A 22,883-nucleotide genomic window follows, 5' to 3' on the forward strand; every position below is an offset into this window, starting at 1 on the left:
CGTGAAGGTAGCAGCCCCCAGGTCTCAGGAAGTCTTCTGTAAATTGCAGACCAGGGGACCAGCCAACCACTGGGTCTCTGCCACACAGCAAAGAGACGCTGCCTCACTGAGAGCTAGCTAGGCCCCAATGGAACGCCACAAAAGTGATTCCCTTTCTGGGATGGCTGCCTCATAGCAGACGCAGGTAGATCTCCTCAGAATGTACCCTCTGCTGACCCCCCCGGAATTCTGAAGGCGGGGAAAGGCCTGCACTTGGCTGACCTAATCACCCAAGCTGAAGGGCAGGCACAGGTGGTTCACGTCACCGCAGCCACCGCTCCGAGCCCACACATGTAACTGCCATCCCAACTCCAAGGGAGAGAGATCTAACATCCAAGTCACAATGCGTGGCCCACTTCCGCCTCTGCCCCCATTTGTGTGTCTTGCCGGCTGGCATCCTGTCAGAACTGTGCTCTAGACACACTGGATGAGCCCACGTGCCCGGGCTCGCAGCAGTGCTTCACATGCCCACTAGAAACCGCACTCAAAAGCTGTGCAAATGTCGGTCCGTGGGTCACTTTTTGTTTTTTTTCCTAACTTACAAATTCAGAGAACATCAAAAGTCAGAGTCAGAAATGATCCTGGCCACTATTCAATCCAACTCCTCACTCCCTTATCTTATTTTCCAGATGGCCTAGAGGTGACAGGGAGTCCCAATGACACGAGGAAGGTACGGCGTAGCCGGGCCTGCGCGCAGGTTGCTGACGCCAGGTCCAGCGTTTCTTCAAGTCTGTCTCGTCTTACACTGCTCAGGGCGGGGAAACAGTAGCTGCTGCCTATGGGAGTATTCCCTGGAGGCCAGCTAATCGAAACAGTCCATCAAACATCACAAGCCGAGTCTATTCCATGAGGTCTTCCTATGTGAAGGGGATTCCCTCCAACGATAACAGTATCTCTAGTTCCCAGCAGCGCCTGGCCCCATGGCCCTTTCAGGCTCAGTTAAGATCGTGGTTTCATCCTAACCAAATGGATTTTTTTGTTTCTTTTAATTCTAGAAATGAAACATCTGGTATCTGCTCCTTCCTCCTGTCTTTTACAGTGGTTTCTCCCTTCTTATGAAATAGCAAAGACTCAGTCACTAGGGAGGCAGCCCCATCCTCAGCCACAGCAGCCCCGGACCTGTTGCGTCGGCCCAGCGGCCCGTGAGCTGTCCCTACTAGCACCAGCAGGTGGCGCCACCAGAGGCGAGGTCATAACCAGGACCCCAGGGCGCAGCACCTGGATCTGGGGAGCTCGGCTCCTGGGCTCTCCTCTGGGGACCATTTAGTGTAAAATTGACGGCCCAGCAGGGTCCACGTCAACCACCCAGAAGAAGTGCCATCCTCCGAAGGGCACTGGGAAGGGCTCGCCTCCTGAGGCCTCCGGGACAGTGCGTGGCTGGACCCCCAGGGCACAGGTTGTGCAGAGGAGGAAGTGACCCACGCGGCGGTCTCCTTCTAAGCCGTGGTCTCTAGTTCCCCTCTATGGCCCACCTCCCACAAAGTCTCAGCCACACCTCCGCTGGCTCTGCTTTGTACTCTAGATGCCTCTGGTCCCATCGCTGAGACCTCAAGGAAGCCCACGTGTGGTCTCACAGAGACACGGAAGTCACTTACAGACATTGTTTTCAGTGTTTTTTCTGATGGCTGCACACCAGTGTGTGTTGAGGGCATCCACCCTCACGTCTGCTCCGCGGCTAAAACGTTCCCCTCTTCGATGCTCTGCAGCTGCAGCCTCTGACTCGCGAGAGTTCTGCTGCCTCGGCGGCTCCCAAAGCCAACCCCGGGGACGGTCCGTGCTGCAAGCAAGACCCCAGGCAAAGCCTCCTCCCCAAATAAGTTGACTTTGGCTTCAGCCTCTATGGCTTTGGCCAAGCTGGCTGCGTAACTGTCCAAGGACTTGTGCACTTCGGCTTTCACGTGAAGAATAGGGTTCTTGGCAGCTTCTGAGAGAGAAGGCAGAGAAAAGGTTAGCGAGGGACCAGGATCATAGCTGTCCCGGGATAGGCCTGCTCTTGTTTCACTGCCCCTGGGAGCGGAAGCAAACTGAGGTTAAGGGTGTGGGTTCTGGAGTCACAGTCCGTAAGGTGACAATCCTTGACTCCCTTACTTACTATCTGGGAAATCTTAGAAGTATTTAATCTCATGTCGGTTACCTCATCTGTAAAGAGAAGATCCTGGCACACCCCTTACATCATGGGGTTCTCGTGATAATTATACAGCTCTTCCTAAGGTGCTTTAGCCTAGGTCTGGTTCATAGAAAAAGGCTTGATAAATACTTTCTATTAATGACATTCAAATTTTTACATCTTTGAAAGAGTTCTCTGGTCTTCCAGCTCCCTGGAGTGTGTAATAGCTTTGGCTCTCAACTTCCACAAACCTGAATGTGGTCTCTGTCCTCTCCACCCTCGCTCAGAGATTCCCCAAAGCCATGGAGAACCTCAGGACTGGAAGGACATTAAAGGTTCGGGTGCCCCTTCCCCCAGGATTAGGACTCCTGACACCTAAAGTGCACAGAAGGGAGGGAGAGCGGGAAGAAAGGAGGGAGGGACAGAGGGAACGAGGGAGGGAGGGAGAGAGGGAGGGAGGGAGGGACAGAGGGAGGGAGAGAGGGAGGGAGGGATGGAGGGAGAGAGGGAGAGAGGGAGGGAGGGAGAGAGGGAGAGAGGGAGGGAGGGAAGGAGAGAGGGAGAGAGGGAGGGAGGGAGGGACAGAGGGAGGGAGAGAGAGAGAGGGAGGGAGGGAGAGAGGGAGGGAGAAAGGGAGGGAGGGAGAGAAGGAGGGAGGGAGGGAGGGAGAGAGGGAGGGAGGGAGGGACAGAGGGAGGGACAGAGGGAGGGACAGAGGGAGGGAGAGAGGGAGGGAGGGATGGAGGGAGAGAGGGAGAGAGGGAGGGAGGGAGGGAGAGAGGGAGAGAGGGAGGGAGGGAGGGAGAGAGGGAGAGAGGGAGGGAGGGAGGGAGGGAGGGATGGAGGGAGGGAGGGACAGAGGGAGGGAGAGGGAGGAAGGGATGGAGGGAAGGAGGGAGGGAGGGAGAGAGAGAGAGGGAGGGAGGGAGAGAGGGAGGGAGAAAGGGAGGGAGGGAGGGAGGGAGGGAGAGAGGGAGAGAGGGAGGGAGGGAGGGAGGGAGGGAGGGAGGGAGAGAGGGAGAGAGGGAGTGAGAGAGGGAGGGACAGAGGGAGGGGGCCCTTCAATTTCACATCCATGGCCTTATGACTATTAACCTCACTGCCTGTTTCTCTCCTGACATTTTGGGAGGAACGGCATATCCCCTACACCTCCCGTTGTCTAGAGTAGGCAACTTCCACCCCATTCTCCAGGAGGGAAAGAGGCGAGGACCTCTGCCCTGCCACTCACTCCCGGGAGGACTGACATGGTCTTACACACGTGCCTGCTCCCTGCCCTGCGTGCAGAGAAGGCGCCTTTGGAACTGCCATCCCCCAACATGTAGGCTGGATGGGGCAGGCTTGGCCCTATGCGGGCTGGGTGGATTGCGGAGGGCTTCAATCCATTTTTTTTAACACGGGAGTAACATATTATAAAGCCCATGAAGCTACTAATCCAAGCTCTGTTCTTGAATCCACTCTGCCCGTAAAGCAGACGAGTTGATATCTGCCTCCTTGACGCCCATGACCACCCCTCCATTCATCTGGAATCAGGGAGGGGGTGGTAGAAGAGATAGGACAAATTATGAACCTAAAACTCTGCCCCGGCCCATATTTATTTTGGTACTCAGCATTTCTGAAAAATTTATATCTTAAAGTCCCCGGACTCTTCCACCACATCCACATCCGGCCATGTCGGTGGGTGTCCTCACCACTGGGTGGGATTCAGAAAAAAAGAGATTCTTCCATCTGTGGGCGGCCTGGACGGCTCCTTTGTCACTCTTCTAATCAGCATATCTGGATGGGAAACTAGACCCCAAGTTCCAGACGCACCGAGAGTGCTGAGGGTTGAATTCAGAGCAACCGGAGCAGAAAAACGTAGGGACTGGATTACAGCAGAACTCATTCCTCTCACAGGATCCCAGCGCCCCCATCAGCTTCAGAGGCAACAGGCCAATCAAGACGGCGGCCTTTGCCTCCGGTGAAGTCGGCGCACTCATTGGGCAATGACTTCCCTTTTCCACGGGAGGAAGCCGAGGCTCAAAGAGGGCAGGTTCAGACTCCTAACCACACATCATCCATAAAGGAAAGAAACCGCGGAGGGCTCAGAAACTGTTGTATCCAGTCAGGCAACTTCCTGAGGGAGGAGATGGGAATTGTGTGTGCGTGTGTGTCTGTCTGTCTGTGTATGTAGGCCACTGCTTGCCCAGCCTTAGATGCTGCTTGCTCCGAGAGTTGGAAGCCTAAGGACTTAAGTGAGACCGGCAGGTCGGGAGTGACGTGGGGCTGGGCAAAGGCGGGAGCCCTGGTGTGCTGGGGATGGGAGCAGGCTGGGCCCAGGAGCTTTCCTAAGATCCTTTCCTTTCCCCCGTTTCCCTGAAGCCATCAGTCACAGAAACGCACCTTTGATGTGTTCCACTTCATCTTCGAACGTCACTGAGCTCCTCCTCTTGGGCGGGCAAGTGTGGGAGGGAGGGTTGTCATCAGACGTGAAGTCTTCGAGCAGCATGACGTCCGTTCCTAAAACCAAGGGCGGACTGTGCGCCTACAACAGGCGACACCAAGTCCTTCTCGCCACCCTTCTCGCCCGCGCTCACACCCCTTGCGTCCCTCTCTCCCCTTTCATTTATTCAAACCCACAGTCAGGTGCAACCAAGTGCCCTGCAGCATTTGCCCAGGACACACACTGTCTCTCGTCCCATTTCGGGGAGTTTGCAGCCAGCCACTGGGGCTGCTTCAGACACACCAAAAATACAGCAGCGTTATCCAGGCGGACGGGTTACCGGCCACAGCGAGCAGACTCACAAGTGATGAGTCTGCCAGACCTGGAATGGGGAAGGGCAGTCGGGCTGAGCGGACGAGGGGGCCCTATTAAAGGGGCTTTGTGTTCACAGTGATTCTTCTTACAGTTTGAATTTCTATCATTCTAGTTAAAGTATGCTGTGCTAAATAAACATTTCAAACCTGAACATGTAAAGTTCTTTGGGGGCCAAAAAGGGATTGAGAAATATGCCCCCCAAAAAGTGGGGAAAAGGCAGAAAGGAAGGAAGTTCTATGAGAGAGAGCTGGGCAGGCGGGCAGGCAGGGGCGGGGCGGGGGGACCAGTCTTGTTCTGTCTTAGTCTCCAGCTATCAGTCCTTCAAGGCCTTGGTGCTCAGGAAATTAGGAAGAAAGGGGAGCTGGGAGCTCCTCATATGTTTTGTTTTGTTTTTTTTTGGCGGTACGTGGGCCTCTCACTGTTGTGGCCTCTCCCGCTGCGGAGCACAGGCTCCGGACGCGCAGGCTCAGCGGCCGTGGCTCACGGGCCCAGCCGCTCCGCGGCATGTGGGATCTTCCCGGACCGGGGCACGAACCCGTGTCCCCTGCATCGGCAGGCGGACTCTCAACCACTGCGCCACCCGGGAAGCCCCCCTCATGTGTTTTTGCAGAGCAACCTGAAAAGGCGTGTTCCTCTAGCGGACTTCACAACATGGTGGTTCAGCACACGGCTTCCCAAATCGGACAGATCTAGGATCACAGGCAGGATATTTAGTCCCTAAGCATCCCTCCACGTCTACAAAATGGGGATGGTAATTCTCTCTACCTCACAGAGTTGCTGGGAGGATTCTGAGTTGGGACGTGTGAAGATGTGACACATTGCCTGGCACACAACAGGTGCCTCATCAATGAAAGTCATCACTCGTGAGGACACGGCTAAGAAACAGCGGGGCTGAAGCTCACACTCCGGTCTGTGTGACCCCCAAAGCCCATGCTCTTTCTTCTGCCTACAGCAGGGGTCCCCAAGCCCCGGGCCGCGGATCGGTACCGGGCTGCGGCCTGTTAGGAACCGGGCCGCACAGCAGGAGGTGAATGGTGGGCACGCGAGCGAAGCTTCACCTGCGGCTCCCCCATCGCTGGCATCACTGCCTGAACCACGCCCTCCCTGGTCCGCGGAAAAATTGTCTTCCACGAAACCGGTCCCTGGTGCCCAAAAGGTTGGGGACCGCTGGCTTACGACACTGTCCCCTTACTCCTTTTTGCCTGGTCACCTCCTATTCACTCTTCAGGTTTTAACATCACTTCCTCAGAGAAGCTTTTCTAACACCACCCTCCCCCCCGACAAGTTCTCCCCAACAGGGGGCACATACAACTCCGTTACGTGTCCTCACGGCACTCAGCTTCCCCTTTCATAGCTCTCATCACCCTTATAACCCTTACTAAAAGCAGAATTATTGAGGTACAATTTGCATCCCACACAATTCACCCATTTAAAGCGCATGGGATGGCCGTCTTTCCCACTAGACGGGAAGCCCCATGAGGGCAGTTTACCACTACATCTCCGGAACCTAGCGCAGTGTCTGCTCAAAGCAAGGGCCTGGCAAGTAAATATCTGTTAAATGAATGAATGTCACTCTGCCTCTGGATTCCTGCTGGTTGTCTGAGAAGAGGGAGGGAGCCCGAGGAGAGACAGAGACCCTCCCGTCCTTCAAGTCACAGCAGGGACTCAGGCCTACAAGGGCGGGTGTTACCAGTGGTTCAAGCCTCCGGGCTGCCAGTGGGAGAACATCCTCAGGGAACGTTCTGCCTGCGGGGAAATGCTCCACGACAGGAGGCCTGGGCTGGGTCCCTGACCACGGCCGGTACCCCCGGAATTCCGTGACACAGGCTCAGGCCAAGAAACACAGGTTAAGGCAGAGAGGAGTTTTCCAAAGGTCCCGGCAGGAGAGATGCAAGAGCAGGGAGGGAAATGCCCACAGACAGCCTGCTGTCGAGGGCCAGTATTTAGCACCCTCCCTTCACGCCCAGAACACGGCCAGACAGCAGCCCCGGGACGGGGTCCTTCGTCAGCTCCATGAATGACTGACGTAGGGACACCGACGGCCTCTGCCCACGAGCCTCTCATCCAGTCATGAACTGGCAAGCACGGGGTGTGGCACTTGGGTACCCAGAGCGGTCGGCAGCAGACTGTGACATCACAGAGCCTGCCGCTGGGGGGAGGAGTCCTGGGCCGGCACCATCCGCTGGGCCACAGCTACAGGGAGGGTCTGGAGAATGCTGCTGGAGATGTGCTTCTTTGGGGAGACCGAGTCCCCCATAGGCATGTCGCAGGGCATCTAATGATGGTGACAAGGTATCCGACCTGGATGGAGCTGCCCTTGATAGAGGGACGGCTGCCCCAGCTCACAAATGGAGAAACGCGAAGGTTTAGAAACAGACTGAGCAGCTTGTCTGAGATAACACAGCTCTTAAAAGTCAATTCGAGGGCTTCCCTGGTGGCGCAGGGGTTGAGAGTCCACCTGCCGATGCAGGGAACACAGGTTCATGCCCCGGTCCGGGAAGATCCCACATGCCCAGAGCGGCTGGGCCCGTGAGCCATGGCCGCTGAGCCTGCGCGTCCGGAGCCTGTGCTCCTCAACGGGAGAGGCCACAACAGTGAGAGGCCCGCGTACCGCAAAAAAAAAAAAAAAAAAAAAAGTCAATTCGAGACTGAAAACCAAGCAGGTTGACTCCGGAGCCTGCACTGGACGATGGTTATTATAATTCAAGTAACAACTGACAATCACTTAGCATTTTAACTTTTCAAAGGCTTTCCCTTAATTTGAATCTCACAACAACCCTGCATGGCAGAGAGAACAGGAGCTGAGATCCCCACTGTAGAGAGGAGGAAACTGGGGCACAGAGATGCTGAAGAGCCGTGACTGGACAACCAGACCCTTGCCTCTCGTCCCTCCACACCCTGGGAGACATCCCTCTCCCCGCCAGCTCCCACCCGGCAGGCACTGGGGAAGCGCGACAGGTGAGGGGCTTACCTGAGTCCTGAGAGCAGCTGAAGCCGGTGTCCCCCGTGCTGCTGCTGTTACCCAGGGGCTGCCCGCCTGCCATGAGTGCCGTGAGGTGTGGGGACAGGCCCAGGTCTGCAAGGCAAGGTCAGCACTGACTGCACAATCCACGGCCCACCCAGTCCCCAGGGGCCTCGCCTCCGCTCCCATCCGCTCTGTCCTCCTCGCAAAGCGTGCTCTCCACGCACTGAGGACATGAAGCTCTTAGCTGCCCTTCCTTCACTTCGCCCCTTGTTCCTATCCCGGGGAGTCTGTGACAGGATTCACTGGGTCCCCCAGAGGGGAAGCGCTCGTGACAAATGTCAAACACCAACAAGGCAGGTGGGAGAGGAAACGAGGTGAACAGTCCTGGGAGAAGATCTTCCAGTTAAACACGGGTGCGTGTTTAACTCCTGAGATCCTACCTGAATACCAAAAGGGATGTTTTTTGAAGAGGCCGAAACCCCCAAATGAAGAGGATGTTTGTAATTTGGAAGGTGGGAAGTGGGCAGTGGAACTAGCCCAGGAAAGAGCTGAGGCTGGCAGAGGGGGAGGCCTTGAAGGAGGCCCCCAGAAGCTCAGGAACTGGAGGCCCGGAGTCTCTGCAGGCAGGTGGGGCTTGATGGAAAGTCTCTACAGGAAGCAGTGGGTCGCCTCCACTGCTGTTCCCAGTTCGGGGTCCAGGCTCTCGTTCCCCATGTTGGCAGGAGAGTGGACAGAGTGAACTGGGGGACTCTGGCCTTAGCGACACCAGGCACATGGCAACGTGGCAAAAATCGAGGGAACAATGAGAGGCTACATAGTTACCAGTGGGAGCCCCGCCCCACTGCCTCACCTAACCTGGGCAGGAGACCAGAGACCCCGTCTCCAGGGTAATCCAGCCAGAGGAAAAGCCCCGCAAACCCCAAGATCTGGGCACCCTGTGAGACGGCCCAGTCCCACCACCGCCCAGGGCTTCCCGCCGGCTTTCCTGGGCTGACTTACTAACCGTGAGGGACAGTGGAGATCACCAGATAGTTAAGGAAAGGCACTAGCAGAGAGAGGGGAATAAAAAAGTAAGGGAGGAAGGAGAGAAAGGAGAAAAAAGGATGTCTCAGGAGACAATGCAAGGAGCTTCAGAAAACAAAACAGAATTCTAATTGGGTGTCCTTAGAAAATTGAGAAAATAATGACTCCATGAACAAAAGAGCTGGAGGCCATAAAGACCATGGAGCTAAGAAAAAAAGGCACTCTTAGCAATTAAAAAAAAGCACAGAAAAGTCAAACTCCTCCGATCTCACGAGGAAGACCTACCTACCTGCCACGATGGACCACCAGCGTTTCCCCCCAGCAAACCTACAGACAGGAGACACCTCCACCCTGTACCTTCATCCTAATTCTTCTGAGGGGACAAAGCGACGTGACACACATGCCCTCCTTTCTCCTTCAGAGCCACGGAGGAAATGATGGGGGCTGAACCCGAGCAGTCAGAGCACGTTGCTCTCAGAAGCTCCCTGTCATGACCTGTGGGGAAAGCACTTTTGCAAGGAGCCTTCCCCTCTCCTGGGGGTTGGTGTGGAGGTCTGGGGCCAGAGAAGAGCCCAAACGTGATCAGCCACCTCCAGGGTCTTGGCCTCAGAATATGACTATGTCTCAGCTGGAAGCCCGGCTTGCGGAGGGGTGGGCCGCCGGGGGAACATCCACTGCCAACCGGGACGGCTGAGGCCACAGTGGGTTCTGGACACCATCTCTGAGGCTGCAGTGAAAGCCAGGCACAAGTCCTGGTCTCTACCAGCGGGAGAAATCACTGGAGCCAGACCAATGCGGCTCGGCTAAGAGATGTGGAAACAGGGCAGCCGGGCGGCAACTCTCTATTCTGCGTTTATCCAGCATTTTACCACTGGAGAGTAGACTCAGTTACCCTGAGTTTTTTCACATGAAACAACAACACATCTACTGGGCTGGGCCCGATCCAACCCCTTTCACAAATTTTTTTTTTAAAAAGAAAGCAAGAAAAAGGCACCAAACGACAGGCACAGGGATCAGATCAGAAGCCTGGAGTGGCCAGAAGAGTCATGAGTGCCTTTGAGAGGCTAAAAGAACAGAGTGTAGTTCTGGGGTGACACTGGCACTTTGAAGTAACCAGAAGACCTCTAGGTGGCGCCAGGAAGGGAACTTGGTAAAAGCAAGGCAGGAAAATTCAAAGGCCCCAGGGTCTCCTTCCTTCCCTCCAGCCCAGACCTCACAAGGGCCCTGAGGTGGGGCATTTCCTCTGAGCAAATGGGAGTCAGCGCCCTTCCCTGCAGAAGACAGCTGGGAAGGCTCTATTCCCGGTTCCAGGAGCTTCGAGCGCACACCAGTGCAGCATTTGAAGAGGCTGGCCTCCCACCATGCCCAGGCCTCCCTCGAAGTCTGGGTTGGGCTGATGTCTGGGCTGTCCACCCCAACTGGGTTGGCGAGTGGCAGAGCTGTTGGAGAAGCCTGTGACCCTTTCTCCTGAAGGCCCCTTCTTTGCTCTGATCACCTGTAGCCACCTGTCAGCTTTGGAGTTGTAGTCTGGCCTCCCAAGACCAAACGTAAGCATTTAGCTCACGTTTCAGCACTGGAATCAATGTCCACTCCAGGGCTGACCTACCCACCATGAAGTGGCCCTGCCCGGCAAACTCCAGGGAGGCCAGAGATCTCAATTCCTAGGGGAGCCCCACGGGAATCTGCTAATGAGACCTCACAAGCAGAACGTATTGTGGTGGCCCGGTCACAGCTGGCACCCAGGGAAACCTAAGCGGCTGCACTTCTTCAGTTTGGGGCTAATAGAATGAGAAAACCAAAATCCATGGATTATGGGTGAAATCTATGTATGAAATAAACATGACTGCATGTGTAAAACTCCTGGCCTCCCAGAGTCGGTAGGAAAGCGCCAGGTGTTTGTGGAATGCCACTTCACCGCACCTGTGCTCACAAGCACGGTTAGGAAAGTTTATAATTCCGTGTACTGAATCCTTTGCTGAAAACTTTGCAGATGCCAATGCAAAGGGAGAGGAACAAAACCAAGACGGGGCCTCCGAGCCTTTTCTTGCTGGCTTTGGAACAAATCTTACCATCCTTCTTACCAGGGATGCCAGGTGGAAGGCAGAGTTCTCCCTCCTGACCAGAAAGGCTGTGGGCATTCCTGGCGTGGCTGGAGCAGAGCGTGGAGCTGGGGTGGGCACTGCATTCTGCTCTTTTTCCAAGACTCCTGCTGACGCTGTTGCCCACCTCCTGATGTCAGGACGTCCCGGGAAGAGACAGCAGGGATGCCCCCAGCTCCCATTCAAGGGGAAGGCCAGCAACTCAGAACCCATCATCCCACATGCTCTCCAGCCCAAACACATCCCACAAGACTGCTTTTCCCTCAGTGAGGAGACTGCTCACCGCCTTGGACTTGCCAACCCAACCACAGCGGGTGTTTTCCGCCTGTTCTCACGGCCTCACACACTCTTCCAGGATAATCTCAAGTGGCTTGCATGGAAAATCTTGGCCCCCAAAGCAGATGTTTCTTTCTGTTCTATCTACCCTCTCCTCCTCCATTCTCCTTCCTCATTTTTTTCCCTTCCTCATTCTTAACTTCATTGGAATCGAAAACATTTAATTTTTTTTAATTTTTATTTTTTTGCCTAGAAGGTAAGCGATTTTACAAAATCTGAACAAATAAGTTCATCAGTGAAATGAAACCAAACCCTGAATGTACTCCTCCTAGCTCACAAGTCACACTTGGAATCATGGTCTTGCCAGTGGCAGGGGGTGGGCATTTCAGGAATTAAAATACTGGACTCCTGAGAGATTTTTTTCTCCTATAGTCAAAATTAAAAGTCCCAGAATTCCTTCCTTTCTCAAGAAGGAACACTCCATCAGTCCCTGAGATAAATCAGTGACATTGGTTTGTTTAATTGCCACATGGAAAAGACTCCTATCATCACTACCACTGAATATTCATGATAATTAAGAGTTGTTATTTCTTTCCACTCTCTTGAGAGGGTAGGTGGAAGACCTATTTCCTGAGGAGGAAAAATTATCTCGAGCAGCATGAGTTGCCCAAAGTCATCTGGCAAGAGACTAGAACTGCAGGCTGAACTGGAGCTTTCCTTGAATATGGTCTGATAAGTGCCCTCAGAGTCTCTCTTCCAACAGCCTGTCCAGATGACAGTCTCCCTCAAACAACACAGTCATAACTGCAGGGGCAAGATCCACGAGTGCATGCTACAAACAGTGCGAGCCTCAAAATATCTGCTATGTTGTACTTATTAATGACAATGGAAAAAACAGTGAATTTACAGTGGGGGAACTTGGCAGATGCCACCTTAACTATAGGGACTGAAAGTACTTGCCACCAAATTCATACACTGAAGCCCTAACCCCCCAATGTGATGGGTCCTTGGGAAGGTACTGAGGTTTAGAAGAGGTCATGAGGGTGGGGTGCTTATAAGAAGAGACCGGAGACCTTGCTCTCTCCTGTCCCTCTCCCCAGCCCTCCGCCATGGGAGGACACAGCAAAAGGACAGCCTGCAAGAGGGTCCTCACCAGAACCCAACCATGTTGCCACCCTGACCTCAGACTTCCAGCCTCCTGAACTGTGAAAAAATGAATGTCTGTTGTTTAAGCCATGCAGTCTACAGTAGTTTGTTGTAGCAGCCCAAGCTAAGACATCAACCGAGAGATCAGGGTAAAAGCTAGCGAGTAAGACAACCTACTGACATATGTACCCCCGGCACGCTCACTAGGAAGAGCACATCACCCACCCAGCCTTGCCTGCCGAAAAGGTATTACCTCATTGTGACCCTGAGAACACATGAGCTACATGCAAATTGAGGGGCCTTCTACAAAATCCCCGATCAGGACTCTACAAAAAGTGTCAAGTCATGGAAGACAAGGAAAAAAAAAAAAAAAAGACTTGTCAAAGACTGAAGAAGACAAAGGAGACGTGACAACTGAATACAACGTGGGATCCTGGACTGGATCCTGGAACAGAAAAAGGACATCAGTGGGAAAATGGGTGAAATCTGAGTCGAGTCTGTAGCCGTTAATAGCGCTGCACCCCTGGCGATGTCTTAGGTTTGATAGCTGTGCTACGGTCAGGCAAGATGTTAGCACTAGGAGAAGCTGGGTGGATGGGTATTCTCTGTACTGTTTTCCCAACTCTTCACTGAGTCCAAAATTCTCTCAAAAGAAAAAGGTTTAAAAAAAAAAAAAATCTATCCCCCACTAGAGTAATTCCTCTGGGTCTCATCAAAGGGGATGGGATCATGTCCAGAAACTGTGAGCTCCGAAATAAATTACCAAATGGAGGAGCAGCTGTACACACACCAGATAGTGACATTTCAATGAGAGAGTGGAGGTCCGCCATCGACACGTCCTGAATTATTAGCGACAATATGAGGAAACCACCGACCCGTGAGGAAAGGCCCAAGACGGAGTATGTCCAGGAGGAGTAGCTGAGGAGGTCAGGAAGTGCTTTAAAGAGGACCCTGCCTTCAAGGAACACTGAAAGGTGAAGGCAGCCTGGTCCAATGCTTGGGTTCTTTTTTCTCTAGATAGATCTATCTAGATCTACTCTCCAGGCCAGCGGGCCATGGCTGTGGTCACAGAACACGGATTTCTGAACTCTGGTGTACCCTGCCTTGAACTGCTCAGCTCAGGAAATCTGCTTGGGAATCACAGTGGACACTCTGGGATATTCCTTCCCCAAAGGAAACCTGTGTTTTAAGCCCTGAAGCAGCAGTGAGTCTGAGACCTCGCCCATCAACCTGCCCGAGCGCCTGCAGGACCACAGGCTACACCCGCCTGAGGGTGGGCATCCCTTCCCTGACAAGTTCCCAAGTTACCTGTGATCCTGTTGGAAATGCTGAAGAGCCTGGAAGTCCTCTGCCGCTGCACAAACGGTTCCCGGTAATACCGATCCCCAAAGCACATGCCCAGTAGTTCCTTGCGAACCGTCTTGTTCCAGAGCCCATAGATCAGCGGGTGGCAGATGGCACTGGTAAAGGACAGCCAAGTGGCCCAGGTCTCCAGGGTTGGGGAGACATAGTTCTTCCCCCAGAGGGCCTCAGAGGTGATGACGACCATGTAGGGGCCCCAAGTGACCATGAAGGCACCAATGACCACCAGGATGGTGATGAGCGCTTTGCACTGGTTGGCCGAATAGACCACGCCCTGAAAGGCGTTCTTCCTACTGCCCGAGGAAGAGGTGGAGGTGCTGGAGTTCTTCCTCCCGTTCCTGTGCGCGTCCTCCTCCACAAGGACCACGGTGCCACAGTGCACCTTGCGTGCCTTGACCCTGGCCACGCGGAAGATGAAGCCATAGCACACCAGCATGACCAGGAAGGGGAACAGGGCACACCAGATCTGCCAGAAGGCGGTATAGCCAGGCTCCCGGTGCCACGCAGCCACACACATCCACTTGAACTCGTCAAACTCCACCGATGACCAACCAAACAGAGGTGGCAGGCAGCCGATGAGGGAGTGAAGCCAGATGTAGGCAAGCGCCACCACGGCTCGATTGCCTGTGATCTTCATGGGGTACACCATGGGGTACAGGACAGCATAGTAGCTAGAAAAAGAATGGAGGCAGGTGAGGGAGACGAGTAAAATAGAGAAGACACACCAGGAGGGGCACCCACTGCTCTCCTAGGTGGCGAGCTCTGTTGGATTTCTCTCATTCAACACTGCCATGGGGTGAATGCTTCTAAAAGTAGCACCTTCTCTCAACCCTCCCCGGACAAGTCACAGACTGGCCATGTGACACAGCCCCGTGGAACTCTTCATCGGAGAACGGCTGGACACCAGGAAGAACACAGAGCTCAGGCGGCCCTGTTTCCAGAGCCCGCTCACGTTTCGGGGTGTGGCTAGTCTTCAGGCATCTCCAGGAGTTCTAAGGGATCACGCATCAGGCCAGATCACTTCTGTGTTTCTGACAGTAATCCTTTTAGACCCCTTTCAGAGGGTCCTCAGAAACCAGAAGAACATCTAAGGATTATGGGGTACATTCATTCAGTGAACGTTTACTGAAGGCCTGCCACATGCCAAGCACCGTGCTATGCACCGGGAATACAGGTAAAAAGGTGCAGGGGGAGACAGACACATAAGCAGGGTATGAGGCTCTGGAGCAGAAAGGGGATATTTAATCCTCACAAGAAGTCTTTAGAGTGACTGGCATTGTCATTATCCTCATCTTAACAGCAGAGAAAGGATAAATAATCTGCTCTAGATAAGGAAGGGGAAGAAACAAGATAAAACCCTGGGCAACCTGACTCTACAGTCCCCAGCGCACATGCCAGCAATTCCCTGCAAACCGTCTTGTTCGGGAGTCCACAGACCAGGGGTGGTTCCTAACCCCTCAGCTCTGTGAAGAAGGAGAGAGGCCTGGAGAGCTACTGATTCATATTGAAGGGGCCTCGGATCCAGACTGCAGGGTCAGGGCGGACTTCCTGGACCAGATGGCACACAAACTCAGGTCTTGAAAGAACAGAGGCACTGGCCCAGGAACAGCTGAGGCAGAACACCAGCCTTGGCGAGACGCGGAGATGTACCTGAGCACCGGCTCAATGAGGAAGCTGCCTGTAGCTCAACCAGGCCGGCGCGGGGTGATGGTGCGCGGGGAGGAAAGGAGCCAGGGGGCCGGGGCGTGCAGAGCCTTGCCAGCCAGCTGAGCTCTGACCCTTTAACTGGAGTGGGTGGGAGGATTTAGACCATGGGGTTGAAAGTAAACCACCAGCCTCCCCACCTGGACATTTTATCCAAAGGAAATGTTCTTTAATGGTGGAGCTTCTGCAGGAGGGCAACGTGCGGCGGGACAGGGGTGACCACACTGAGGCTGCCTGCTACAGGCGGGACCTTAGGAGATGACTATGGCTATGAGCCTCACACAACACCTGTGAACCAACTGCTCCACCAGGACCATCCTGAGTCACCCCTGGGCACTAGAGCTCAGGCACAGGGGCCATGGCCTGAATTACCACCTGGGGCAGGCTCTCATGGAGGGGTCCCTGGATGAAAGGCCTTCCAAATCAGAGGCAAGACGGGGACTGCTGGTCTCAAGCCTCGAGGCCCCACCAAGGTCCAGCCTGGAAGGAGTGTTTCTGAGCGTGGAGCCTGATGAGAGGAAACCACCGTGATTATGGTATGGATTACAGAACCCCTGCACAGAGCCTGGGGTAAAGCAATTCCTGCCTTCTGCTGGCATCTGGGTTCACATCTTGCAAAGGCCGTGCAGCCCCGTGAAAGAAGCATGCCTTTGGAGTTGGCGATCCCTGGGTTCAGATGGCGACTCTGCTGTCCACTAGCTGTGTGACCTTGGGTAGCTGAGCTAAGCTCTCAGAGCTTCAGTTCCTTCACCAGGAAGATGGGAATCACAACGTCTGGCATAGATCTGCTCCAAGGACAGAATGGGCTCGAGTGGGGGGAAAGGGCTGGATCGGGCCTCCCTTTAGATGGCAGCGGGGACAGAGCTGGGACATTGTGCACTGACCTTTCCCCCTTCCTTCCTGAAGACAGAATCCCTATCTTGCTCCTGCAAAACTGCTGTGACCACAGGGGACGCTGGGCCTTTCTAAGCACCAGGGGATGAATCAGGCCATGCTGGTGGTATCCCCTCCCTTGCCAGGTGACCAGCTGAGGCACTGACCTGTGTGACATCATCTAGCAAATGAAATGTGAGGGGAGTTTGCTGGGGTGGGATTGGGGGCACTTCCAGGAAGGTTTTCTCCACTTTTAAAAAGAAACAAGGTGGATATTCCTACTTTCCTCTGCCCATTTAAAACTCGTGCAGGCACTCTGACCTCAGGCAACACTTCAGGGGTGAGTGTACAGGTAGGTGTGGGAGGCCAGGCCCGGGGAACATGAGCTTGTCCCCGTCTCCTCTGACCAGCCACATTCAACCAGTCATCAAAATCATTATGACGGGGCTTCCCTGGTGGCGCAGTGGTTGAGAGTCCGCCTGCCGATGCAGGGGACACGGGTTCGTGCCCCGGTCCAGGAAGATCCCACATTCCGTGGAGCGGCTGGGCCCGTGAGCCATGGCCGCTGAGCCTGTGCATCCAGAGCCTGTGCTCCGCAGCGGGAGAGGCCACAACAGTGAGAGGCCCGCGTACCGCAAAAAAAAAAAAAAAAAGTAAAAACAGGGGTCGTTATCTAAGTGGGTGATCTCGTGGCAGGAGAGCTAAGCATTGGAGCCCCTATGGGCATTACCACTTTGAAGTTACACGTGACATCACAAAAGGCTCTTTGGGGACCAACGGCGGTGCTTGGGCTCGTGTCTAAAAATGAGTTGTTGGAGAAAAGATGGAGAGCTTCAGAAGACAGCTAAGAGTATGGAAAACCCCTCCGTTTTGGCCTGTATTAACCTGCAGGGAATAGGGAGTTGCTTTTGTTCTATATATTCCTTTGAACCTGCAACTAGGCCTAAATGAGGCTTAGGTTTAAAAAATGAAGTTTCAAATCTATGAAACCCATTAAAAAAATTCCTTTTGTGGACAGATGTTGGCATGTTTATATCTTGATAAAGGTGTAGATTTGAGCATTGCCATGTATGTGCATTTAGCCAAAAGAACCCTAAAACCAAAGCCTTTAGCATCTCAGAAACTGGCCGAGTTACTTACCGGCCATGTGGACTTGGGCGAGTTTGCAAAACCTCGCTAGGCTCTTCTGCAAAATGAGGACTGATAGGGTCGTTGTGCGGATTAGCTGGGATCTACATTTGTTAACGGCATAGTGCGGCCCCCGGCAGGTGACTAGCATGCAACACATTCTAGTAGAGATCATGCCCCCCGCCCTTGTTTCCTTCCACTTTCTTACCGATGTTCCCATCTCTTTCTTCCACCCCCATTCTCTTATTCTTCTCTCCTCTCTCCTCACTTATCTTTTACTACTGCCTCCTCTCGCCTGCTTCCCTCCCTCTCACTCTCCCTTCCTTCCTACCCATCCCCTCCACCTCTCTCTGTCTCTGCTTCTCCCTCTCTTTCTCATTCTCTCTCTCTCACACACACACACACCCCCACACAAAGCTGCATCTTTAGGTTTCCAACATAGAAGGCAAATATGCAACCTTCAAAATCACTAATATCAAGTAAATTTAATTCCCTAAAATTCGTGGGGCCAGAGGAAGGGGTGTTTGAAATCCTGGTCAGATGGTGATCATTTATATGAACATGATCGATTCGCTGGTCCAGTCAATTTGTATTTTTAGCCACACGAATGACCAATAATAAAAAAAATTAATCGTACCTGCCATGAAAATATTTGAAGACACCAAATTTTACAGCAGTCTATATCTTATAGTCAAAGATCTGGGCAAAGCACTGTGATGGCCAAATCCATCTTGCTACGCTCGCAGGAGGAAATGATCTATTTTCCAGAGACAACCAGGCCTTGGTGACTTGTCATCGCTGGGAGAGGCAGAAGCCCTTGCTCGACTCACGGCTCTGTCACTGGGTGACCCTGGCGCGGGCCGTGGGGTCTGGGGTGCCTGGATTAAATCTCTGGTGAGATGACCGGTGACGCCCATTTGTTCACGTGCGTCACCTCTTCCGTGACCAGCTGTTTCCCCTGGTCTCCAGCTGTGTCCCACACGCCATGCTTTTTCACCACTTCCGGCCTTGCTCCCTCCTCTGCGTTCTCACAGCACCTTCAACACACTGGCTCTGCGTACACACCACATGGTCCTAAAATTACCTGGCCACATGTCTACCCCCCAACACCGCGAATTCCTCAGCGTGTCTGTTCATCTCCTTCAGCTGCGTGTTCCCAGCACCAATCACCTGGCCAGGCATACGTTAGGTCCTCCATAACTGTTTAATCAAATGAATAAATGGAGGCGGCTTCTTCATTCGGAAGGGCCCCTACCATCCTATTCACTGTTAGGACTTAGCTCAAATGTCCCCTTTTCCCCAGAGCGTTGCAGGCCCTGCCATCAGAAGCAGCCACGGGAGCTGTCATAGCGCTTAATTCTGCTTTGCGTTCACATCAGGACCCACGGGTCAGCCTCTGCCATGAAGCTGTGAACTCCTGGTGGGCAAGGGCTGCGTCCTGCTCATGCTGTATCCTACCATCCGAGGATTTAGCACAGGGCCTTTCACAGAGCAGACACCCAGCAGATATTCCCAGCGTGAAAGAGCAAGGCGTCGAAAGAGGCAAACGCTCTCTCGTTTGATGCATTTTGATGGCGTGATTTGAGAATCGGGCATGCTTGCTGGTGGAAATCGCACTCTCGCTTACCTAGACCTCAGATCCAAGTAAGCAGTATACGGCCTCCGAGAGCTGCCTTCACTTACTGAGCATCCACGTATACACAGTTCTGCGAGAGGCATCTAAAAACCGACTTCCCCGCTCTGCTCCTGAGCTGTTGGCCCCCACTCCACCTTCCACAGGACCCAGGACGGGATATCCCAAAAGTAACGACTCCCCATCCCATCCTACTGCCAACAGACTTCCAGTTATGTCTGCAGTGCTTATTATCAGTCTTGACAGGATGCCGATGAACGGCTGCTGAAGTAATAACCTGTACAAGCTTCTGAAGGGGAGCCCGCCTTTTACACATCAAGAATCTTCAAAGTGTGTTTACTGTGACTGAAAACACAATTCCACAGACATACATCTTCATCAAAGTGCTATATAAAATAGTAAGCTAACAGGGGACTGTAAAAATAAACTACAGTCCATCCAGAGGACGGAATACCACGTAACCATTCAAAATCATGTTCTCCAGGGATATCTGCAGGTGGGAAAAATGCTCACAATCACTTGTTAAGTGAAAAAGCAGGTCACAAAACCACACGTGCCTTGAGTCTATTTTCTAAATTTACTGCATGCGGCCAAAAATCTCTGGAGGCAAGTATACTAAAAAAATGTAGGGCTTCCCTGGCGGCGCAGTGGTTGCGAGTCCGCCTGCCGATGCAGGGGACACGGGTTCGTGCACCGGTCCAGGAGGATCCCACATGCCGCGGGGCGGCTGGGCCCGTGGGCCGTGGCCACTGAGCCTGCGCGTCCGGAGCCTGTGCTCCGCAACGGGAGAGGCCACAGCAGTGAGAGGCCCGCGTACCGCAAACAAACAAACAAAAGTAAACAGTGATTGCTCCTGATTGGTGGGATTATGGATATTTCTTATTGTACTCTTTCTATTTTTGGTATTATTTTCTTTTGTTGGGGGGAAAGAAGATATTTGGAGAAGCCACCTGATTAGTTCTGACCAATGGCTTCCTTCACTCTAACCCCCCTCAGGTGCAGAGGCCTGAAAGGATTCTGGCCTCGGCCCTAGTGGAGGCCTGCACCTTGGGTAGACCATCCAGCCACCACTCATCGGCTCAAAAATGGACGATGCCAAGGGAGCCAGGGGACTCGTGTCACCCAGTGACGACAGCCCTGGGGAACCCCTCTGTGTTTTCCCTGATTCCCTCCCCAATTCTATAAATCACAGAGAATCTGAATCTCCCCCCCTCTGCCCTTGTACAGTTGAACCCTTGCCTGGGATGAATGAAGTGACCATTGGCAAAATCCTAATAAAGAAGACTCCAGGGGTCGGAAACTCACTGTCAAAGCCTACAGGACTTTAACAACTAAATCTGACAGCCTAACGTAGGAATCTGGAAGAACCTTCTAGATAGAGCTGAGGGGCGTCAGCAGTACTATTCCTTGCTGTTAGAGACAGCTATGCCACAAGAAGGGACAGCCCAGATGTCTTAAAGCACACACTGTCTCTCCCAGGTGCCACCATCTTTACTCCCTGCGTTGTCTTCCCTTCCCCTGCTCTCCTTCCATCCAGGACTGAGCTGATGTTCAGGCCCTTGCACTGTGGAGGATAGAGAGTATTTCCTCTTTGGGCTGCCCTGGTGCAGCTCTGGCCCAACCCAAAGCAACAGAGAGCAGGCAGCACTTTGGGGAAGACCTGGATCTGACACCTCCTCTGCCACGTCACCTTCCTCAGCTTCTGTTTCTCAACTATCAACTGAGAAGCGGAAGTTAATAGAACTTTTCTTTCTAATTTGTTTTTCTCATTTTTTGGCCACGCTGCACAGAATGTGGCATCTTAGTTCCCTGACCAGGGATCGAACCCACGTCCCCTGCAGCTGGAAGCGCAGAGTCTTAACCACTAGACCACCAGGGAAGTCCCCAACTACATGCAAGCTAGACCAGATAAAATCAGAGGTGCTCTGGTTGAGGGGATACAAGAAGAGGCAGAACTCTGCTTTCTCACCCTCCCCAGCACAGACGTGACACCCTCCCGAGGAACTGAGGCAGCTTGGAGGGCACAGCCCACATGATCTCTCAGGTCCCCCCTTCACCCACACTCCTAAACCCTTCGATTCTCTGAGTGTGATGCAAGCTTACCGGTCGACGGCGATGACCCCGAGGGTGAGCATGCTGGCCGAGCTGATAAGCAGGTAGAGGAGGGCCGAGAAGTTGCACCAGACCACACCGAAGATCCATTCCCTCCGAACGGAGCTGGTCGCCACGAAAGGCAGCACCAGCACGGACAGCAGGAAGTTGGACAGGGTCAGGCTGAAGACGAACTTGTTGCTGAGGGTGAGGAGGTAGGACTTCCTGTACAAGGTGACCACGATTACCAGGTTGCCCAGGCAGACGAAAATGGTGATGACGACAATGGCGATGAACTCGGTGACGACGACGCCCCCTTGGCCACCGTCCTCCTCGGTGAGGTTACTCAGCTCCTTCCTGTGGCTGAGGGAGGAGTTGACGCTCATGGTCAGTGCGCCTCGGAGGGGGGTGGGCAGAGCATGCTGGACGACTGGAAAGACAAGACCCAGAGACAGGAGAGCAGTCATCAATCCATAGCATGTGCACTTTACAGAAGAGCTGCAGAGGCCCCAGGTCACCCAGCCAGTCGTCTCCACGCAAGCTCTACGGAAGTGGCCAGCTTTCTAAAACCGACTTTCTATGCGACTCACTGTGTCCCTGTGAACGATGTGTTCCCCCAATCTATCTATTTATTTATTTATTTAACTTTTGGCTGCGTTGGGTCTTCGTTGCTGCATGCGGGCTTTCTCTAGTTGCAGCGAGCGGGGGCCTCTCTTGTTGCGGAGCACAGGCTCTAGGCGCACGGGCTTCAGTAGTTGTGGCTCGCAGGCTCCAGAGCGCAGGTTCAGTAGTTGTGGCACGTGGGCTTAGTTGCTCCGCAGCATGTGGGATCTTCCCAGACCAGGGCTCGAACCCGTGTCCCCTGCATTGGCAGGTGAGCTCTCAACCACTGAGCCACCAGGGAAGTCCACTCCCGCTCCCCGAGTCTAAACCACCCTGTCCGTTCTCCCCAGGACCAGTGGTTCAAAACCTTTAATGTACCTAAGAATCACCTGCAGTACCAGCTCAAAGAGCTGATTCTTGGGCTCCATCCCTAGGAGTCTGCATTTTAGACAACCACAGGGCAGGTGATTCTGATTCAGTCCACCTGGGCTGGGCGGACTGCTGCTTTTGACTCCCGCAATGCAGGGTGGACCCTGAACCAGCAGCATCAGTATCACCCGGCGCTCACTAGAGATGCAGAATCTCATGCCCACCTCTGAACTGCTGAATCAGAACCTAAACGTTAATGCCGTCCCCAGTTGATTCATGTGCCCATTCAAGTTGGACAATAAGATTAGCATAGGAATCATTCTGCGATCCCTAAGCAGGGTTTAAACAAGTACAGTTCATACCGAGGCATCACTACTGCTCTCATCAGCCACGGTGAGGGAGGGCAAGGAGCTGACACTAATGATAAATGGGTAAGAGGAGGCACAGTTTGAGGTCTTTGCCCACAAACACCGTTCTCAACAAGGGGCAGTCCCTGCTCTTGGGACGCTGGCTCCGGATCTTGCTGAAAACTCAAGGTTGACACATTTTAACATTCAATCCTACAGACGAATGTTTCTCCAAAAGTTTCATCTACTTGAATCAGCCAAAAAAAATCCCACAGATCACTTTCCCCACCTGCTCTTGTTCTCAGCAAAGAGAATACACCGGAA

At 53.5% G+C, this 22,883-nt stretch overlaps 1 protein-coding gene across 1 annotated transcript; it reads right to left on the reverse strand.

Moving 5' to 3' along the window:
* Nucleotides 1-657: 657 nt before the first annotated feature.
* Nucleotides 658-21,626, reverse strand: GPR161 (G protein-coupled receptor 161). The gene is made up of 6 exons (XM_065900923.1): nt 21,253-21,626; nt 13,758-14,482; nt 7,912-8,016; nt 4,526-4,642; nt 1,702-1,963; nt 658-841 (listed from the first exon to the last, which is right to left on the reverse strand). Exons 1-6 carry the CDS (start codon nt 21,624-21,626, stop codon nt 658-660), a joined length of 1,767 nt encoding a protein of 588 aa, XP_065756995.1.
* Between the last annotated feature and the right edge of the window lie 1,257 nt (nt 21,627-22,883).

The sequence above is a fragment of the Phocoena phocoena genome, chromosome 1 (assembly GCF_963924675.1).
Source record: "Phocoena phocoena chromosome 1, mPhoPho1.1, whole genome shotgun sequence".
NCBI classification, from domain to species: domain Eukaryota; kingdom Metazoa; phylum Chordata; class Mammalia; order Artiodactyla; family Phocoenidae; genus Phocoena; species Phocoena phocoena.